The sequence below is a fragment of the Crocodylus siamensis genome, chromosome 1, assembly GCF_052110815.1.
Source record: "Crocodylus siamensis isolate JL-2025a chromosome 1, ASM5211081v1, whole genome shotgun sequence".
NCBI classification, from domain to species: Eukaryota; Metazoa; Chordata; order Crocodylia; family Crocodylidae; genus Crocodylus; species Crocodylus siamensis.
This window is the reverse complement of record NC_143395.1, coordinates 414,956,960-414,978,991: the sequence shown is the minus strand read 5'-3', so window position 1 is coordinate 414,978,991 and position 22,032 is coordinate 414,956,960. Positions and strand designations below refer to the sequence as shown.

Below are 22,032 nucleotides of genomic sequence, written 5' to 3'. Positions count from 1 at the left end.
CACAACTGTTCTGTGTCTCATCGTTTTCAAGCTATTCACATTTAAAGAATGTTATGGATAGACAGACGGACCTGAACTGTTAAGCCCTAAAGGGAGCCTGCCTAGATATACATCAGCCCTTGTTAACAGATTCACTGACAAGTTGCCTCTTCACAGATGGAACCTGACTCGTTATGATTGCAGGCTTTTTCACATGAGGCATAAGGACTTGGACATCACTTCTGTGGATCACGCAGGCAACTAGAGAATTACTACCACAGCTGTTTGTAACTATACATGAAGGCTAAGTACAGACGGTCAAAAAGCCTGAGGCTGAATCGATTCAGTCTTTGTAGGTTAGTCCAAGCTGCACAGAGTAAATTGAAAGAGAAGTGAACAGACATTTACCTCTGATTCAGGAAATGCAGCCACATGCCTGCAGTGGCTTAGGGCAGAAGCCAGGGCGCCCTAGAGCATGGCTCTGGCGCACAGCCAGTATGGTCTGTGTGTTTGCTTCCTCCTCCTGCTGCCCTTGAGGTCTCTTGGATTTGTTGCCCAAAATCTGACCAGCAGGACTCTGCAGGGTTGATTATCACTTCCTTTCCATGCTTCCAGGTGCGTCCTGGGATTTGTAGTCCATAACTGCAGCCAGCAGTAAGCTTGAGCAGGGGAAAGGATGTTTAACCTCTGTCCCTGGCCCCAACTGGGGTTTGCCTGAAGGGGGCAGCCCCCGTCCCCCTGCAAATTGGGCTGTATCCCCAGCTGGGGTTGCTTCCCCCACTCCCTTGTCAGCCAGCCCTCACTACTCCAGCTCGGGAGCAGAGGGGCAAGGCCAGCCCTGTTCTCTGGAGCAGGCAGCACAGCTCAGCCCAGGGGAAAGCATGCTTGGATGCTGGGGGACTGTGATTTAACTTGAACCAGGCAGGGATCTGGGACAGAAGTTTCATAAACCGATTTGACCCAAATCAGTTAAGTCTGATTACTACATTCAGCTAGGTTTATCTTAAACCAGTTTCAGCCATTTTGAAGCTGGTTTATGTGTACTGTGCTTCTGTTACAAGTTTAAACCAGTTTCTTATCACTTAAACCAGTTCGTGCATGACTGTCCCTAGCCAAAATGATAAATACAGCAAAATATTGTTGCATGCTTCATGACTGCTCTAAGTACTCTATTGTTTGGCTTTCTGTTGATTTCCGGTCTGGCATCTAGCACAGGTGACTTAGTTGTGTTATCTTCATGGGCAGTGTAAAGAATATGCTATAGGGAGCATTTAGCTAGTTCTTTCTGATTTCAGAAACATGAGTGTCTGCTGGTGTTTGGGGGTGTGTGTTGGGGCTGGGGGGGAAGGTGTTTTTATTTACACTTCTGAAATCTTGGGACTTGAATGGCTAGAAACAACTTTCCAACAAATCTGCTCTGTGTTCACTAAGTTGGTGTCATTCTTCCTTATTGCCTTTTAATGTGAGTATATAATGGCACTGCTGTGAATAGCACTACTAGTCCAGTGTCTCCTGCTGTCCTTAAATCCACTCTCTAAATTTCAGCCTCTGCATTTCAGAGCTTTGCCAATCCTCCCACTGGTGCACCTGCACTCACTAATGTGAAAACCGCGGTCACTATTTAAACATCACTTTGCAATCTGCAACCACAAAATGTGGGAGGATGTAGCCTTGACGAACTATGGGAGACCAGCTGTTCTGCTCTGTTCCCGTGTGTTTTGGGGGCTTCACTGTATAACCAATGGCACCAATAATTGCAGCACTCTGTTTTAGTAGTCATACAAGTAACAAGGCAGTTGGAGCACCTTGGCAAGAAGGAAGACAGTCATGGGGGAATACTGTTCTGTTTATAATTACCAGTTGGCCCGGTCAGTTTTTCCTGTCTGTGTTGCTGTGAAAGGTGTAATAAAATTGATGCAATTTATCACAGCAGAAACATATGAAAAATATAGTTTGGTTTATTCATTAAGCACTTGCTAGGCACAAAATATGGTTACAAAATCAGTAGCTACTGTATTTACTTGATACCAAGGTGAGATTTTTTTTTTTTTTTTTAATTTTCCCATTTAACATGGGGGGTGGGGCAGGAAAAGCCCCTTGTCTTGGAATTGAGTAGGAGGTAGCAGGGCAGCAGGCAGTTTGTATGGCTGTAGCTCTGGCCCTGGCTCCAAACCCAGGTGGGGCCAGAGCTGCAATTGCTGCCTGCCTTCCCTCTTCCCTGCACCCTGTGCCTGTGCATCACCCCTCCCCCCCAACACTATCTCTCCTGTCCCCTGTTGCTTGTGCCACCATTTACCTTTTGCTCTGACACAGGCAGGTCCATCTCCACTGCAGCCTGGAGCACATGCCACTTACGCAACTAGGGACTGTATTAGTCTTCAGTCAGTGGTGCTCAGCCTCCAGTGTGTGGGGCTGTGTCATTTGGCCCCGAAGGCTTCCTCTGGGTCCATAAGTTTGGCGGTGAGAGAGCTCCAACTGCAGCTTTCAGAGGTGTAGCAGATTTCTGGATCTCTCGGTAGCCCCATAGACTGGATGACACTGGTCCTGTGCACCAGATTGCACCCACAAGCCAATCCCCCATGCTAAATCCACACTGGATCCAGTCCGTAGACTGACCCAACCCAAGGGATCTGGTTTGCAGACTACACCCAGCAAGGCCAGAAGGTTGATTGTCACTGGTCTAAGTCTTGGCTGAGATTCCTTAACATGTACAGCACCAACCATGCTGTCAGTCTGGGGTAAGGAACTCATGGGCATGGCTTTTTCCATACCATGCAGTGAAACCATTTTTGAATGACTTGTTAGAGAATCATAGAAGACGAGGGGTAAAGGGACCTCAGGAGGTCACATCTAGTCCAATCCCCTGCTCAAAGCAGGACCAGCCCCGACTACATCATCCCAGCCAAGCATTTTTCTATCCAAGTCTTAAAAACTTCCAAGGATGGAGAGTCCACAATCCCTCTGGGTAACCTGTTTCAGTGCTTTACTACCCTCCTAGTGGGAGAGTTCTTCCTAATATTTAACCAAATTTCCCTTGCTGCAACTTGAGCCCATTGTTCCTTGTTCTCTCATCTGCCACCACTGAGAACAGCCCAGATCCATCTTCATTCGAACCCTCCTTCAGGGAGTTGAAGGCTGCTATTAAATTCCCACTCAGTCTCCTCTTCTCCAGACTCAGTAAGCCCAGTTCCCTCAGCCTCTTCTCAGGAGTCATGTGCCCTAGCCCCCAAACCATTTTCATTGCCCTCCACTGGACTCTCCAATGTGTCCACATCCTTTCTGTAGTGGGTGGCCCAGAACTGGACACGGGACTTGATGTGGCCTTACTGGTGCTGAATAGAGGGGAATAATTACTTCTCTTGATCTGCTGGCAACACACCAACCAGTGCAGTCCAGGATGCCATTAGCTTTCTTGGCAACAAGGGCACACTGCTGGCTCCTATTCAGCTTCTTGTCTGCTGTCATCGCCGGGCCTTTTCTGCAGAGCTGTTGCTTAGCCAGCCAGCCCCCTGCCTGTACTGGTGCATGGGATTGTTCTGTAAGAGTACCATTTTAATGATGGCATCTAGGAGAGACCTGAGGTAGAAATGGAGGAGTCTGTTACATGTAGGGAAAAATGGGGAAAGCGTAGCTGCTTCTTTTTTTTTTTTTTTTTTTTTTTAAATCTTTCCATAAGGGAAGCAAGATGAAAACAGATTTTGGAGCAGTTAATTGGCTTAAGAAAGTCCCTCTTAAAACTAACCCATGTTTTGGAGTATCTGTACCATCCAAAAAACAGTCACTTTACTCCAAGGGAGAGCGAGGTTGACTATTAAGTTCTGCATTCAGTGTACTGGGATAAGGAAGCAATGCGGCAAACTGGATTCATTGTTGGAGAATCAGACTGCAGAGGCTCTTAAAATTCATATCACTATTCAGGCGCCTGCAAAATCATTGCTCAGTGGGAGAAAAAATTAGGAAGCTTTGTGGCTATAGAGCTGGAGGCTTGTGAGGATCTTAGGATTGAGTTGGATGTTTTAGAAAGAAGTGCCTTTTAAAGTAGTGCTTCCCTCCTAGCCTCCCACTGTATTTATTCCCACCCCCTGGAAACAGGACTTCTACAAAATCGTAGTTTGTTTGTAATCTCCACTTCTGAAAGACTTCTGCCCCAAAGACTTCTTGTGTCTCTTGTTCTTGCCAACTGACTTCTAAAAATGTGATGGTGGGGCATATACAAAAAAAAAAGATTGCAGCAGATGACTGGCATGTGACCTGCATTGAAATTTGTTTAGGTTTGCATCGTTTTGTTTCTTTAAAACTGGTTATGTTGCACCATCTGCAGAAGTTTTTTTTCTATTAGAACTATATCGACTGTTCTCGATCAAATTAAGGGGGTGTTTTGACAAGTTTCCACAAACTAAATCACTTTTTAAGTGAAAGCATATAGGAGACTATTTTTATGCTCCTCTCAGATTTAGTAGTACATTTACATGTCCTGTATACATTACTTTTTTATTAAAGCCCAATACAGTATTAAGGTCACAAAGTCAATTGTTTCTGTCAAGAAATACCAGAATTAAGGTGGGGGGGGGGGCAATAATGTTTGTGGCTGCGATGATAAAGGGATATGAGAAGCAAGATTTGTGAGGTGAGACCATCTTTCATTGGACCAGCTTGCATGCTTAGGAGAGATGCAAGGCAAGCTTTCGGACCCAGAAGCTTGTCTCCTGTCTCCTCCAACTATGTAAGCCCAAACTTTTTGGGTCTGAAAGCTTGTTTTGTATCTCCCCCAGCTACACGCATCGGTCCAATAAAAGATATTGCTTCAATTCACAAATGTTGGTTCTCATACACGTCATGTTAGTCTAATTACAGGTTTTCCCCCATGGTATCCCCATCTCATTCACAGCTCCCAGGCTGGACATTGCCCTGGAAATGTGCTGGGTTATGCAGTGAAGGTAGGAGATTTGACCTTGGCATCATTGCTTGTACAGGCTGGCTTCACTGTGGTAATGGATGCAGGGAAGCACAAAAGGAGATGGCCTTATGTCTAAGGGAGTTAAATGCTATTGTAGATAGTTGGATTCTTGCCTGGCTGCTATCACCAGAGTTATAATGTAATTCTGGGAAACTCACATAAGTTAGACTTTTCTCAGGCAGTTGCAGGGTTCCTGTTTTTCAAAGTATCTGATTTTGATACTCACAAAATCAGATTTCCATGAGTGCTGAGCACTCACAACTTCAGCCAAGCTCACTTTGGGTTGATTTTTAAGGGATGCCTGCATCCCAAACCACACATCTGAGAGTCTCACTTACTTCCAGCAAGGCGTACACCCCCTAAAGTGGCAGGAACCAAACCCAGAAGCAGTGCTGCATTTAGGGTCTTTGGGAGGTGCATTCCTTCAGATAATGTTGGGGAACAACCTGGGGGATTAGGACTGTGGTGAGACTTGCACCCCAGCAGTAGTACCTCATCTCAGGGCTTAACCTTTACACAGTTTGGGGTCTCAAAATTAATTAGCAGTTGGAATAAGCTCTGGTCTTGGAGCTTGACTTCATTGCACCTGTTAATTCATTCTAGTTACTCCACTCAAGCTAACCTAATGAGCGACTCCCCTCTCCTAGGAGCAAAATGCTTGATATTACAACTCATCAGCTGCTAATCCAGTCACTATGTAGCTAAAGTTACTGCCTTATTCCTGCCTTGAATTTCAGTAGCGCTTAGGCTTCATCTTGCCTCTCAATGGGCCAGCTAGCAAAAGCTTACGTTCCACATAACCTGAGCCAAAGACTTGCACTTAGGAAATGGGTCGTTAAGAACAGTGCTGTAGCTGTAAACAGAAATACAGTGCATCCCAAATGGTGCTTTCCAACTCTTGTGGTTTCTGGTGCTTGGTACAAGTCTGTGAAATCCTGGGCTTTGCTGGGTTATCTGGCATTCACTCCATAGCTGCTGTGCTGGTTGAGGCTTATCTGGATTTAAGTCCCTCCTTCAGCCTGTGGTCCAGCTATTTGAGACACCGGCATTAAGTAGGCTGAGGCTTCAGTATATATGTTGTTTCTAGCTGTACCCTTGTGCCAGCAGGTGGATGCCTGATGGGTCCAAATTTGTGCACTTTTTTGCCGGATTGCCATTATTTCCTCTGGGTCAGAGGTGGTCTGGGACTAGGAAGTCTGGGGTTGGGAGCTCTTTATGAACTATTGTTGTTGGTCAGGGCCCCTGGGTGCCAGCCTGATCTGTCCCACATGCAAATACAGTGCCATAAAATGCTGAGTGCAGTGGGGAAAAAAGTGCTCTAGGCTTAGGCACTTGTAATTACCCAATGCTAGTCTATTTTTGCTGTTAATCTCACTGTCTTGGTTCCCAGGACTGATTGTGAAGGCTAATCAGTCTGAACATCAACATGTGCAATTAGTATTTCAGCTCTATAATCATGAGAACACAGCTGAGAAGCCCATGGGGAAAGTATGAATTCAGCATTTGGTGCAGGGTTTGAACAGTATAGAATAAATACTGCATGGGGACACGCATCAACTGTAGATTCAAAAATGGAATATTTGCCAATTCAGCAAGTATCCTTCATCTCGTTCACTGAATGAGGGAAATCCTTTAGTTACATGATTACACTTTTTTTTCCCAAAGACTACTATGTAATACCAGTGAAACAGAAGGGCTAAACTCATTTCTTAACTTTTGAGTGATGAGACTCTAACCTTTTAGCTTTCTTTTGGTATTTAACTAATTACATGAGTCTGGAGGGAGAAGGGGTAGCTTGTTTAAAACCAAAAATAAAGGTGGGGGGACCCACTTTGTATATGTTCTGTTCTAGCCAGCTATGCTGATAGAGAGCTTGGGGGGTATTAAGATGCATGACATTAATCCTCTGCCACTGGAGTGAATGAACCAGTTAATGGGAGCATGCTGTCCTCTTTGTTGACTTGTGTATCTCCATTCACCCCTAGCAACACTTTCCAAGTGGATATTGTAGTTAACTGCTGGAAGCGGAGCAGTACAGGTGCTTAGACCTTTGTGTCCCGTTCAGAGAAGTAGATACTAGCGGCCAATTCCTTCATTGCTATACTTTCCTTTTCATCGTGCATGCTGTCTGAACGATGATCTGCTCAGGTCCCTTCCAACCCTACAAACTTTGAAACTATGAATGTCAGTAAGAAGAACATCAGGAGAACAGGTGAACATCTCTCTGCACTCTGTTTTAGTGCCCAGCAGTAGTTAGTCAGGAGCACTGATAAGGGAAGATCTGCTCTGTCCCTGTAGCCCTCCCTGCCACTCCAGAATTTAGCTTTTAAGTTCTTTAGTAGTCTGAGCGCATGTGCTTTGATTTGTCATCTTCCTTCTCGCTCCCTTTTTGGGACTCTAATTCCAAATTTTGGCAGACTTTCCCTGACAAGAAGGAATGCCCCTGATGTCCTAGCCTAGAATGGCTATTCTCTGTGCCAGACATGGGTTTCCTCCTCCAAGTCATGCAGGAGCTAGAACTGCCTAATGAAATGATTATAAGAATCTTTAAATATAGGCAAGACATTGCATTTCCCCTTGACCTCATCTTTTAAGTCTACTGAATCACTTTCAAAAACAAAATCATCCATAGGGATACATCTGGCATGGAAAATGTCAGTCTGAGTTAAAATTTGGCAAAGGTATCATCTGAAAGATGCTCTTAGTAATGGAAAGTATTTGGTAAATCTTTATAGATGGTATAGTTTGCACCATTTAATTTGGCAGCCGGAGATTGTACCTATCTTTGCTTTTTTATTTTTTCTTCCCCAGCTTGCAAATGAGCTTGCTGCAGTTTGTTAGTGTTAGAGGGCATCTACTTGTGCCATTAGTCCACATGAATAAACTCCAGAACTTACTGCTCTGCAGTTTTTTGCTCCTGGGCATGCTGTTTGATCATGCAGTCTGGAGCAAATAACTCTTGAGTGATTAGCACCATACAATAGGCCTGTCCCATCCCTCCTCCCCTTCTTCCCCCCCCCCCTTTTTTTTCTTTCTTTCTATTTTTTAATGGGGATTAAATTTTTAGGCTTCTGGTTCCTTGGAGAACTTCCTTCAGTGCAGATAAGAACATAAGCAAAGGATTGATTAGAAAAAAATAAAAGCTCTAAACTACTTGCATGTTTTAGTGCTAAATTGGAAGCAGGTGAAGGCAGTTAAAAATCAAGCAGTTGCTTAAACTTTCAAAATAGTTCGTATTAAAGGCAGGTGGTTATACTGGTGACTGACTGCTTTTTATTGTATTATTGGTGCATAGGTGATATTTTTGGATAAAAACAAAAGACTCCATAAATCAGTTAGTTATCAAAATATTTGGACTTGCTTTCACAAGATCAAAGTCAAGATCTGACATTTATGGCATATAGGCCCTCTTTTACTTATTGGACTCCTGGATTGGTGCCGTGTTGACTTGAGATTTACTTCAGGTTGCTCAAATATTTAAGCTGCCTAGTGATGCTGTTGTGTTCTATAGCTATGGAGCTGTATCGAACAAAATAAGATTTTGATGATTGGCAAGTACTCATCTAAGGTGAACCCAAAAAGATAGTCCAGGGACGTGAACTTGACACTAAGACAGATTAAGTATGACAGTAGAGTTGTGTTCCTGAGCTGTAATGGTGGTGGGCTCAGGTATGCTTGAAACTCTAACATCTTTTTTACAAGTTTAGTGTCTGGAAAGGTATGACACCAAAAAGTGCTGCTTTCCAAGAGCCAATGTTCTGTTGGTGGACTTGTCTTTAAAAGATATATGAGCTGCACTCCAAGGCCACCTCCAGATGTGCAGGGATGTTTGGCTCTGTGGGGACAACTAGCAGCAGCACGCCTTGTGCCGCTGCTGGTTGTCCCTGGGGATCGCCTGTGCCACCCGTGCTTTGGCGCGCAGCAAGTTACCCCGGGCAGGGTAGGTGAGGCTGGAGCCAGCACTGAGCTGGCCCCAGCAGTCTGTCCTGGGGGCCTCCCAGGGCTGCAGCCGCATCACTCCTGCCACGCGGAGGCTGGCTGGCAGCAGAGTGCGGTTCTGGCCGGCCAGGCACCAGCTTTGGGCAGCTCACGCTCCTGTCGTGTGTGCCACTGCTTTTTTCTTTTCAGTGGGCTTTTTTGACCCCTGGATATCCAGCGGTAGAAAAACCCCAACCCTCTGCACTGCTCCCTTGTAGTGGAGAACAACTGAATATGCAGTATATGGCCCTTGCATATGCGTCTGCAGTGCCATATACTGCCCAGCTGGACTTGCCTGGACATGGCCTAAGCAGAAATCTTTTTTCTGTGTACAAAATAAAGTACCTGCTGCTTAGAAAAAGAATGTCTTAAACTTGTTTTGTGAAGCACGGACAAAGTCTCTGCAGGAATGGCTTCCATCTTCCCTCTCATCTGTGGTATTGGTATTGCCTGGAAGGACTATGGCCTTTCCAGTAACATGACTAGTAAAGTCAAAAATATGTTATTCAGATGGATGGTGGGTGTGGGGCTGTGGTATTAACATTGAAGACACATAAATGTTGACGATGGGGGGGGCACAGTTTCACATCACTGCTGCCCCCGCTGCTGCTGGGCACTGGCTCTGGCTGGGCTGCAGCCCCATGTCCCACCATCGGGACATGGGGGTATGTAACCCCCCATGCCTACCTGAAACTTTGCCAGTGGGTATTAGCTGCACTGTGTGAGATGTAGGCCGGTAGGGATGAGGTGGTGGCAATAACTTGGATGTAGCTTGAGCCACTTTTTTGGTGCTGTACCCACAGTATAACTGCAGTCTCACTTATGGCATGGCTGTTGCCTGGTATGAAGAGGTATTTTCGATGCTGTGGATGGGGTTTTAGATGCTGTCCAAGGTGAAGTATAGCCAAAGTTTTGTAAAGCAGGAGGACAATGGTGGCCACTGTCCTACTGCTGCAAGAGTTGTTAAAAAATGCTTGAGAGATCCAAGGAAGAGGGCCATGTCTCTACGTTGCAGAGAAAGTCAATCCAAATGCTGTATCAGTATGACCATGGGGTAGAATCCCTTCTTGACCCCAAATAGTGATCAGTCTGGCCCCGAGTGGAAGGGCAGGATCCTTTAGCCAGGAACTAACACCCGTTAGTCAAATTGGATCAGAATTCAGCAGCCAAACTTTCTGGTTTAGTCTAGAACAGTAGTTTTCAAGCTGTTCCACATAACCTGGGGTTCCAGGATATGTCATTGACAGTGATCCTGCTTTTCTCTGATTTTAAAAAAAAATGTTTTAAAAAATCCCCAATTTTCAGTTTAAAAAAATAGCAATTCAAAATCCACATTTTTCGTGATCAAAATGAAACGCCACTAATATATATACATTAGTTGTGTTTCAATTTAATCATGGAAAGATGTGGATTTTGTGTTCCTTTTTTTAATCTGAAAATTGGGGATTTATTTATTTATTTATTTATTTTTATTGGAGAAAACCAGGATTCCTGGTCATCAGGGTTCTGCAAAGAGACTGGTGGCAGTAGAGGAGTGGGCCAGGAGGTGGTATGCTGCCACAGCTGGGCTGGGCCACTGGCTCAGTGTCAGCCTTTAGGATAGGGGTAGGTGTTCTGCAGAAGAAGCGATGTGAATGGGTTCCATAACTATAGGAAGTTTGAAAACCACTGGTCTAGAACCAGGTGTTCACAGACCAGCAGTTGTATATATTTTAACACGGTAGGTTAATGTTGCTTGTGAGCATGCACCCCCTGAATCCACTGCATACATACATCTTCCATTAATTGGAAAGTGAACCGTGGATTTTACCCTGGAATGAAACCTGAATCTTGTCGGAGGTTTATTTGGGTTTAGCTTCTGCTTACTATGGGCTAAACGAAATGGAGGAAACAGTTTGTATTGGATTAATCTGAGCAGCGGTAAAACCGTCCTCCTGATTCTCAGCGGTCTATTTTGTACGCCCATAGCATAAGGTTGGAGCACACTGCAGTAGCCCAGCCCAGGCTGATACGGCATGGCTTCATCCAGAATAAATGACTCTAATATCCTGGCCAAGTGCAGGTGGTAAAACTATTTCTTGTCTTCTGATGATCCAGCGCAGCCCCCAGTTGACATGCTTTTTGTACAAATTCTCCATGACAGGACAGGGTGCATTTTAAGAATTGGAAACTAAATTGAAAGCTGCTTTGGCTTAGTTGAGATTTTTTTTATTGATTGCATCTTAATGATTCAGCTAGAGTAAAAGTGACAGGAGCCAGATTCCCGGATTTTTCTGAGTTGTGAGTTATAATGCATATATTGAATTTCCTTCGTGTTCCTAGAAAGTTTTTGTTGTTTTTAAATTTTTTTTAACTTAATTTGACTTGACAATTGGAAGGCTTTGCTTTAAATTGTAGGGGTGTCTGTCAATTTTTAACCTCAGTTTAATATGAAGATTATACACTAAAACTTCTTTAGTGGCTTACACAAGCATGCAGCTGCACCCTTGCAACCTGAACTATGTTATTAAATTTACATCTTAAGAAACACTGATTAAAAATGTAGACAGGTATTTAAGAAATGGCTCCCAGAGAGTCTGTCTTGTGGAGTAGCTGAGGGGCATGCACTCTTATTAATCCTTTGAACATGGCAGTCGTTTGTTCCTTTCTTTGAAAACTTTTCCAGTTTCAAAAACTGTGTACTCAGTCTTTCAAAATCCCACCCTTCTGGAGCATTGTGCTATTCCTGTTGCAAGAAATCTTTGCAGAATAAACAGAGAAACATTTTGTGGTGCAATTGTATAATATAGTTGATCTCTTTTGTTGCTATTTTTGACTTGGAGAAGGGACAACATTTGGTAGGGACTTGCGGCAGTCAGTGGCTGTATCCCTGGAAAATAAAACTGTGGCATCTCATTGTCTGTCTAGGTAGCTTACTATAGACAGAAAAAAAAGCATTAAGGGAGTAGTAGATAATCCTGCTGAACCCCAAAGGTAAACAAAAGAGGAGTAGTTACTCACCATCACCAGGGAACCAGGGATACTCTGTTAAAAAAAAAAAATCTAAAATTGTGATTAAAAACCCCAAATTCTTGATTTTCCACAGTTAAAATGAAGTCACTGTGTGTGTGTGTGCACGCATCAGTTGAACGCAATGTTTTATTGATATATTAGCAATTTGGAAGCCTACCAGTGCTTCAATCATTATAATTAAATAAATTCTAAATACCTATATATTTAGGCATTTGATTTGATTTTTTTATTTTTTTTAATCATGGAATATCAGGGCTCCCCTGCCCCCTTCACTCACCAAGACACAAGGTTCAGCTGTGGCTGTCCCCCCACCTGCTGCTTTCTGGTACTGAGAAGCTTGGCTATGCCGGTGCCCTGGCCCTGCCCATGCCGTTGCTGCTTACTCCCAACCCACACCTTCTGCCTGCCTCCAGCCCTGTTGGTACCCCTTTCTTCTGATCTGCTGCCCTGTACCCCCAAGACCACAATGTGTGGGCCAGCAGGTATGTGTGTGGGCCAGGGGGTTCATGTGCATAAATGATGCCGTAGGCAATGCGCTGGGGACAGTGACGGAGTACGCTTCCCTCCAGGTTTCTGCACCCAAAGCAGGGCCTGGGGCTGCAGCGTGCCTGGACCGGTATTGGTCAGGAGCCACCTTTGTAGCCCGGCAGGCGAGACCTGGCATGGGGCGTGGTGCCGTGCCACCATGACCACCAAGGTGAGGCACCCCCTGCTTGTCTGGCGCAACTCTACGCTGCCATTGTTGCCATCATCGCTGCAGGGAGCCCCATGTCACCATGGACGCCAAGGTGAGGCCCTGTGGTGGCCTGGAGTTGTGCTCCCCTGCTACTACCAGGTGGGCAGGGGGCGCCTTACCTTGGCTGTAGCAGCTTGGCACTCCCAGCAGCAGCCACGGCAGCATCAGCACCCGAGGTATCTCCTGCTTGTTGCTGGTCCAGCCAGGCTGCAACAATGCTGTGAACACAGAAATCTGGGAGAGGCCCGTGCCATCCCTCATGCCTCCTCCATGCATTGCTTATGCACCCCCATAGATTTAGAGGTGCACCGATATATTGGCCACACATAAGATTGGTATCAATAAAAAGGAAATTTATCTTTATCAGATATTGGCTTTTTTGGCTGATGTAGCTGATTTAAGGTCACCGATAAATGCTGCGCACCTCTGGGGGAGACGTGCTGCCCCCCACCCCTCGGATTTGTGCATGGGGCAGAAGCAGGCTGCTGGCAGGCCGCTGCTTTCCAAGCTGCCGGGTGCATTCCTGTAAATTGGCTATTGGATGGGCATCGGCCAATATGGCTTGTTAACAATCGGCTATTGGCATCTGCCAAAAAGCACTTTATTGTTGCACCCCTACGTGGATTTACCTGCAGGGACCTGCAGGCGCTGCTGTCCACCATGCTGCATGGTTGCATTGCTCTGTGTGTGTGTGTGTGTGTGTGTGTGTGTGTGTGTGTGCGCGCGCATGGTCCTCTGCCCTCTTCCTGCTCCCTCCAGCCCCTTGCAGACTGAAACTCTGCTAGTCTGCAAGGGGAAACTCATGATTTCCTGGTTTTTTTTCTTCTTTAAAGTGGAAACTTGCATTTTTCTGCAGGAAATGGAAACCCTGCATCTCTGCTCATCTCTATCATCCTAAAGCTGTCCTAAAGAGAAACAGGAAATGGCAGACGTAGTAGCCACCTGTAACTGCCTTTGTGACTGTTTGTTTTTTGTAGGAAAATAAGGCTGGAAGGGGACCTCAAGAAGCCGTCTAGTCTAGCCCATCTAAGGCAGGATCATCTTTCTTTAAACCATTCCAGCCAAGTGTTTATCTCTCAGAACTTCCAAGGTTGGAAATTCCTCGGTCTCTCTAGGTAATCTGTCCCTCGTTGTTGCAGGATTTTGTTCCTGGTCATCTTTAAAGCCAGTGGAGAGTAGTTTGTATTTGAAACCAACTATTCTGAACTGTTCATTCATATTTGTGAGGTCCTGGAGTGTGCTGCATTGTGGCATAACCCACATGGACTTGTCAGGTTTGCAGTATGAAAAGCATATTCTACCACTCTAAAGCTACAAAGCGATCAAAATGTAATTTCTCTCAGACAGTGTCATTGAAGAGAGATGATCTGCTCTCTAAAAAAAATAAATAAATAAAAAAGTGATAAGTTCTTTGCCTTTGGTTATGGATTTGGTGACTCAGTGTCTGCAGTGTGTTGCAAGTTGGTGATGGTTTTGCTTGATGACTTGATGAAGAATGTCTTGCATTTGAAAACTTGTCTAACTGTATCCCAGCTATTCAGTTGGTCCAATAAAAGATATCACCCTAAGAAATCCTTGCCTTTCTATGAAATAGAACACAGATGCTTCCAAAGAATTACGATGATCTTCCTGTTTGTCACACCCATTAGGGGTTTTAGTAGCAAAACCTGAGATTTTCCAAACAAATTGGATTTTGTTTTATTGTCAAGATAATCATCTTGAGCTTGCTATTGTAGATCTTGAGAGCTTTATTCCACATAGCATGCTGGAAGCTGGAAAGTGCCCTGTATAAAGCTGGCTTGCTTGCCTTTTGGAAAGCCTGTATTCACTGCCTTACTATTTGCATTCGGAGTCAGTAAGTTTTTAATTTTGAGGATTTTCTTCCATGATCTCCCCAGCTCCCAGAGCTACTTTTATTTCTTACAGGGCAGGAAGAATAAATGATTCTTAAGAGCAAAGAGTGTACTTGCTATTACATGAAATTTTGGGTTTCACTACTGTTTTTGAAAACTGTCAAAATTGCTGATTTGTCAACCTTTTTAAAGCATCCCTCAGAAATTGTCAGCTCTTAACTTTCGCCCCTTGCCTGAGTGCAGAAAAATAATAGAATGATTCTTTTTATTCCAGAGCACTTGGAGAATCTGCAATAAGTCAGAATATTTTTAACACTGTCAGTGCCTATTTAAAATCTCTGGGTTTATCTTGTGACTCATGTGTAGGGGTTTGTGCATCTAATACCTTTAAAAGGATCTCGTGGCACCCCAGGCTGCTGCAGCACCCTGGTCGAGAGTTCAGATTCTGTATTCTCGAATTTAAAGTATTCACTGTGATCTTTGTTGCACTGGTGCTCTCAGTATGGGCAGGCATGTCGCCTTCAATGCTAGCTAGCATAACCTGGGACAGCAAGTCTGTCTAATCACCACAAGTACTTGGTCAGCTTTGAATGTTCGTTTTCTGTTTTTAGAAAGCTGAAAGCACTCAAGTCAAGACCGTTTAAAGAATGGAGATGAGAGAGGCATTTCTGTGAGTGATTAATGGCTAGGAAAATATTCAATAATCAAAACATGCTCAAAAGGATTGAAACACTAGGCCTCTGGATAGATGCTGTTATTGTGAGATGCTAAATAGATTTAATTACAAAAAAACTAATGACTTTGGGCTGCGTGACACGTCAAAAGCATGAGCTTATTCCTGACACTTTTAATAGGAACTAGGCAGCATAGTAGCCGTACTGTTGGCCACTAGTCACTTGTGGTACTTGCAGATCTAAATGCCCAGGAGAGTTTAGTTTATAAACAAACCAAATAAGTGAATTCAACAGAGGTGGGGAGAGAAAAGGGGGTGGGGAAATAACATCATGCAGAAATCTTTTTAACATTTTTTCATAGTAAAATGCCACCGATGCACACCTCATCGTACCTAGGCTATGTTCCCAAATTATTTTTTTTAAAGAGTTAACATTAAGTTTGTTTTTAGCCTGTTAAAGATTCATTGGGGAAAATGGGTGGGGTTAGTGCCCTTAATTGGTACTAGGGAGGAAAATTTATTTTAAAGAGTGCTTGATATTGTCCTCATTAAAGCTATGTATAGCTAATCTCCTCTGCTACGAAGATAAAATATATAGGTCCTATTTCTAATGGCTAAATGAAATGCCATCATGTAATGAAGCATGCTTTGTGTTCAGGCCTACTGTCGAGCTTGAATGAGCCTTTTTTGCTGTTAATTGTAATTGTATCCTTCATAATCTAAATTCTGCTACAACTGGATGGTTTAAGTAGATGTTGAAATGAATTCCTTCTGCTCTGTATCTTGTACTCAACATTAAATGGTGGTTTCTTTTTGTGAGAAGCATGCTGTATTTGGAGATTTTTTTTTTTTTTTTTCATCCACTGCAGACAGACTGGATTTATATATTTATTGAGCAAAGTGATCTAGATAATCCTAGTTACAGTGGGTTTTTTATACTCTTCAACTTGAAGTGACCCATTAGGAGATTGAAAATCACATAAAACTTGGAGCTAGCATCTTAATATTTGATCTGTCATAATGTTAACCTATTAACCTTTGGCTTTAAAGTAATCTTTAAAACTGAATTTAAAGGTTGCAAATGTACTTTGTCTGGTCAGCTGTAAAGAAGCCCTCTTTGAGTTGCAATAAAGTTGATGTGGAATTGCATCTAGTGAACACTGCTCAGTTTACTGATCTGACACATGAAACTTTTCATATATATAATCTTAACGTACAGCATGATCTTACTTTCTGATGGAACAGATTTGATGCCATGAGCCTATACAGTATTTTTATTGATTTCAGTATAGAATTCAGGTCTCTTGGCTTTGAAAACTGGACAAAAAAAAACCTTGTCTCAGTGGTATTCCTGCATGAATTGGTTGTACATTTTACTTAAAAATATTTCATTAACTTCCATGCACACGTAGCCAGCCAAAGCCTAGCTGAGGCTGTGAGGAGGAGTGCAAATAAGGAGTCTAAGTACAGAATTAAAACTGCAGAGATAGTTGGTTCATCCTAAAGAACTTTCTCGGGCTGTTCCTGATATACCTTTACATTGGTTTTCAGTATTACACCTGAACGGGCTAAACACCTTTGAGACTGACACGAGAGCTGTCTCTTGTTACCTGCCACAGCCAAGAGCCAGCAGTTAGCCTTGATAATTCTTGTACAAAGTGCAAGCGTTCCCAACGTGCTGTATTTTTCTTATCAACAGTTCTCTAAATCTCAGCACTTAAAAATAATTCACCGTGTTTTTTGAGACTTCCCTTATGTACTATAGTAACGCTTTTCGAGTATCATAACCCTAGCATAGGTCATCAATTCTCGTTTAACTTTCCTAAACAAGAAGCCAGTATCTTTTAGCAATGGTTTACTGTGGAGCGATTGGCTAGGGTGTATAATTCTTGGGAAAAACCTTTGCTTACAGGAAGAACTCAAAGAAAGAGATTGTTGGAAATAGTGACAGGATGGGGAAAGGTGCTGAGGTTCCAAGTGAAGGAGGTTTAATAGAAGAAAGTATACAGAGTCTGTATGCGACTGCGGAGTGCTTTGGTGTGGAGATGTAAAGAGAGATGCCACGTTTCGGGCTTATCAGCTTAACATGGCCGTGGGAGTGAAGGTCATCAGCCAGATCTTGTCAGATGTTGCCATAGATGGTTTTTAACCCTAGCTCACTATACAGGTTTCCTTTGCTTTATGCGGTACATGCATTCCTGGAAAACAGCACGACTCGCATTCACATTCACACTTTACAGTGAAACAAATAGGCGTACGTTCCAAGACCGTGACTCTACTGACCCCCAGACCCATTTCCACCACTTTTACAAGACAATTTTGGTACTCGCCAACAGCAGGCAGTGCACACAAGCACAGGGCACTATTCTAATGGGGATGGCAACTACAGACGCATGTGACGAGCAAGGAGCACAGATCCACACAGGAGACTGTATTTTGGTACGTCATTCCCACAATGCTCGACACAAAGCAGCTGACTGCGTACTTCCACCAAACCAATCATATAAGAGTGAATTTACTTCACATATAACACATTTTTTGGTATAAAAAGGGTCATCATAGGGAAGGCTTTGGCTTTCATGACCACTGCCCACTCTTTGGCGAGAGAGGCAGCAAGCTGTTGGGAAGAGATGGCCTCCACCTCTCCCCTGCGGAGGAGGCTCTTCTCAGCTAGATGGGCTGACCTGCTCCACCGGGCTTTAAACTAAGCCTGCCAGGGGACGGGGGGACTACCGCCACTGCTGGCCCACTGAGCAACCCTTGCAAAGCCAGCAGGCCAAGGCACTTAAGGGAGCCCAGCCCTGGTACAATCTGTGGGCAAGGCAAGAGCCCCCCAGGGGGACACTCGTCTGCCTGTACACAAATGCTAGGAGCTTGGGAAACAAACAGGAGGAGCTCGTCCTTCTGCTCAATGCAAATAATTATGATGTCATAGGGATAACAGAGACCTAGTGGGACTCCATCCATGATTGGACCATGGGTATACATGGCTATACCCTGTACAGGAGGGATCGAGTAGATAAAAGGGGCGGGGTGTAGCTCTCTATGTCATGGAAAGCTACATGTCCCTGCAAGCTGATGTTGGCGACCAGGGAGGATGCCTGGAGACCCCCTGGGTTAAAATCCATGGGGAACACGGCACAGGGGACACAGTGGTGGGAGTCTACTACAGTCCTCCCACCCAAAGTCCTAAGCTTGACCAGGAGTTCACCCGGGAGCTGGCTCAGGCCGCATGCTTCAGGACCATGGTTGTCATGGGTGACTTCAATTACCTGGACATCTCGTAGGAGGATCATTCAGCAAAATCCGAGCAGTTGCAAAGCTTCCTCTCGCGCGTGGATGACCTCTACCTGACTCAAGAAGTCTATGGGCCAATGAGAGGTAAAGTGCTGCTCAACCTGGCACTACCTACTGGGGACAACCTAATCGGCGACCTAGTGATCGATGGGAAGCTGGGTGGCAGTGACCACGAGCTGATCACCTTCACCATCCACCGTAAAGCTGGCAAGTCAGTCAGCAATATACGGAAGTCCTTGACTTCAGGAAAGCCGACTTTGACAAGCTCAAGAGGCTTGTCAGTGAGGCCCTAAGAGACCACGACCCTAGTGAGTTCAAGAAGAGTGGTTGCTCCTCAAGGAAGCGATCCTCAATGCACAAGCTAAGTCTATTCCATCTCGGAGGAAAGACAGCAAGAAGGCACAGCAGCCCCCCTGGCTCTCCAGGGACCTAGCAGACCACCTGAGGCTAAAAAGAAAGGCCTACAAAGGATGGAGGATGGGATTCACCTCCAAGGAGGATTATTCTGCACTGGTCCGGTCCTTCAGGGAGCAAACCAGGAAAGCCAAGGCTGCAACTGAACTCCAACTAGCTTCAAGCATCAAGGACAATAAAAAGTCCTTTTTCAGATCTGTGAGGAGCTGGAGGAAAAGCAAGGGCAACATCGGACCCCTGCTGAACCAGATGGGGCAACTGACAACTGACACCCAGGAAAAAGCCAACCTGTTAAATGGGTACTTTGAGTCTGTCTTTCATCAGTCCCATGGGATGCCCATGCCCACCACAGGACAAGGCGGTGAGGGAGATCCCCTGCCCTCCATTAATGCTGACCTCGTGAAGGAACACCTTGAGAGGCTGGATACCTTCAAGTCAGCCGGCCCTGACAACCTACACCCCAGGGTACTCAGGGAGCTGGCGAGCGTCATAGCCCAGCCCCTGGCACGGTTCTTCAAGAGCTCCTGGCACTCTGGTGTAGTGCCCGAAGACTGGAAGAAAGCCAATGTGGTGCCTATCTTCAGGACAGGGAGGAAAGTGGATTTGGCTAACTATAGGCCTGACTTCTATCCCAGGGAAGATGTTAGAAAAGTTTATTAAAGAGGTCATCCTTAATGGACTGGCTGAGGCCAACATCCTGAGGGATAGCCAGCAAGGGTTTGTTGCAAGTAGGTCTTGCTTGACCATTCTCATTTCTTTTTACGACCAGGTGACCCATCACCTGGACAAGGGAGAAGAGATTGATGTCATATATCTTGACTTCAAAAAAGCCTTCGATCTGGTATCCCATGATCATCTCTTGGCGAAACTGGCCAATTGTGCCTTGGGTCCACCACGATCCGCTGTCTGGGGAATTGGCTCCATGGTCGGACCCAGAGGGTAATAATTGATGGAAGTCACTCATCATGGTGCCCTGTGACCAGTGGGGTCCCCCAGGGCTCTCTCCTTGGCCCCATATTGTTCACCATCTTCATTAATGATGTGGACATTGGAGTCAGAAGCGGACTGGCCAAGTTCACTGATGACACCAAACTTTGGGGCAAAGCATCCACGCCAGAAGACAGGCGGGTGATCCAGGCTGACCTGGACAGGCTCAGTAAATGGGCGGATGAGAACCTGATGGTGTTTAACACCGAAAAATGCAAGGCTTTCCACCTTGGGAGGAAAACCTGCAGCACCCTTATAGGCTCAGCAGTGCTACGCTGGCTAGCACTACAGAAGAAAGAGACTTGGGGGTCATCATTGACCACAAGATGAACATGAGCCTGCAGTGGGGTGCTGCGGCTAGTAAAGCGACCAAAATGCTGGCTTGCATCCAGAGATGCTTCTTGAGCAAATCCCGGGACGTCATTCTCCCCTTGTACTCGGCCTTGGTTAGGCTGCAGCTGGAGTACTGTGTCCAGTTTTGGGCTCCGCAATTCAAAAAGGATGTGGAAAAGCTTGAGAGAGTCCAGAGGAGAGCCACGCGCGTGATCAGAGGTCAGAAAAACAGACCTTACGGCGAAAGACTGAGAGCCATGGGGCTCTTTAGCCTGGAAAAGCTCAGGCTCAGGGGTGATCTGATGGCCACCTATAAGTTTATCAGGGTGACCACCAGTATCTGGGGGAACGATTATTCACCAGAGTGCCCCAAGGGATGATGAGGTTCAACGGTCATAGACTACTACAAGGCCGTTTCAGGCTGCACATAAGGAAGAATTTCTTTACTGTCCAAGCCCCCGAGGTCTGGAACAGCCTGCCATCGGAGGTGGTTCAAGAGCAAATTGGTTGCTTATCTTGCTGGGATCCTATGACCCCAGCTGACTTCCTGCCCTTTGGGTGGGGGGCTGGACTCAATCTTCCGAGGTCCCTTGCAGCCCTAATGTCTATGAAATCACATCAGAGTGAATTCACACATACAGAACCCAGATAAAGCAAAGGAAATTTGTAGAATGGACGTAACTAGCCACATTAGTCTGCAGCCAAGTAAAAGGCAGGGTAGATTTGCACCTTATAGACTAACTAAAGTAGAGAGAGAGAGCACAAGCTTATATCATCTGCATCTGAAGAAGTGAGCTCTAGCCCACAAAGGCTTGTGCTAATAATATATATGTATACACTTGAATTTATATGGTACAAATCTACCCTACCTTGGTAAAGAATAGTCCATGTGCATCATAGTTGGACTATTCATTCCATCCAGGAAAAGTACACGCCAACTGCAGATGCTTCCTCAGCCTGACAAAGGGTATTTGTACCCAAAAGCTTGCAAAGAAGAATTTTTCCAACTGTATGAGTTGCTTTAATAAAAGAGATCGGCTTTACCCAAAGCACCTTGTCTGGCTATTTACAGCTTTCCAAGTAGCATGATGTACAAGCTTTCTGACAAATCCAGGAAATGTACCTTGTTTGAATCTTGGAGAATTGCATTTTTTTTTATTGTTTGAGGTTTGTTTTTATGTCCCCTCCATATCAGTCTGCGCCTTTTGAAAACAAAACCCTGATGCTTCTTTTTTATATGATAAAAACAGATTTTTTTTTTCTTTTCCTCTTCAGGTTTCCATTGTATCCAAAAGGAGGGGAAAAACTTCAGTTTGAGTATGGAGTATACCTTCTCAACAAAAACATAGCACAGGTAAGGAAACACTGACTTGTTACATAGAGTTGTGGGGGGGTTTTAAGCCATCGCTGTCTCCTGTCTGCTTCACAGACTCTTAAGTAGACGCATTTTTGTGGGTTTTTGGCTCCCAACACAAACTGTACCCATAAGTCAGCCTTCAGTCCAGATGATGCAGTGCTCCATGCAGAAAGCTTCCATGTATTGTTAGGGCTTGCACTACTCTAAGGCTACTGTTCTAAATAGCCTATGGATTGGATGCAAAACACCATTGACTTCCTTGGACTGTAGCTTACCTTTTGCAGTGGCTTCCACGTAAAGCCCTTTAACAGGTTCACGAGTTAATGTTTCTTTTATTTTTAAATTGAAGCTGCACATGGCGGTCCACATCATTAGTCTTATGCACTAAAGGAACTACTAATTTTATTTCTGTTGCTGCATCTTAATCCCTTTCCATCTCTGCTCTTTTCCTGTCCT

The 22,032-nt window shown here is 44.8% G+C and overlaps 1 protein-coding gene across 3 annotated transcripts in view; it reads left to right on the top strand.

The window, feature by feature from the left end:
• UVRAG (UV radiation resistance associated) overlaps nucleotides 1–22,032 on the top strand; it is a 145,568-nt gene that overhangs the window by 80,490 nt on the left and 43,046 nt on the right. For all 3 annotated transcript variants that reach the window (XM_090030753.1, XM_090030751.1, XM_090030752.1), the window contains one exon: nucleotides 21,495–21,573. In XM_090030753.1, coding sequence (XP_089886879.1) covers nucleotides 21,495–21,573 — 79 coding nt within the window. The remainder of the gene's footprint in view (nucleotides 1–21,494; nucleotides 21,574–22,032) is intronic.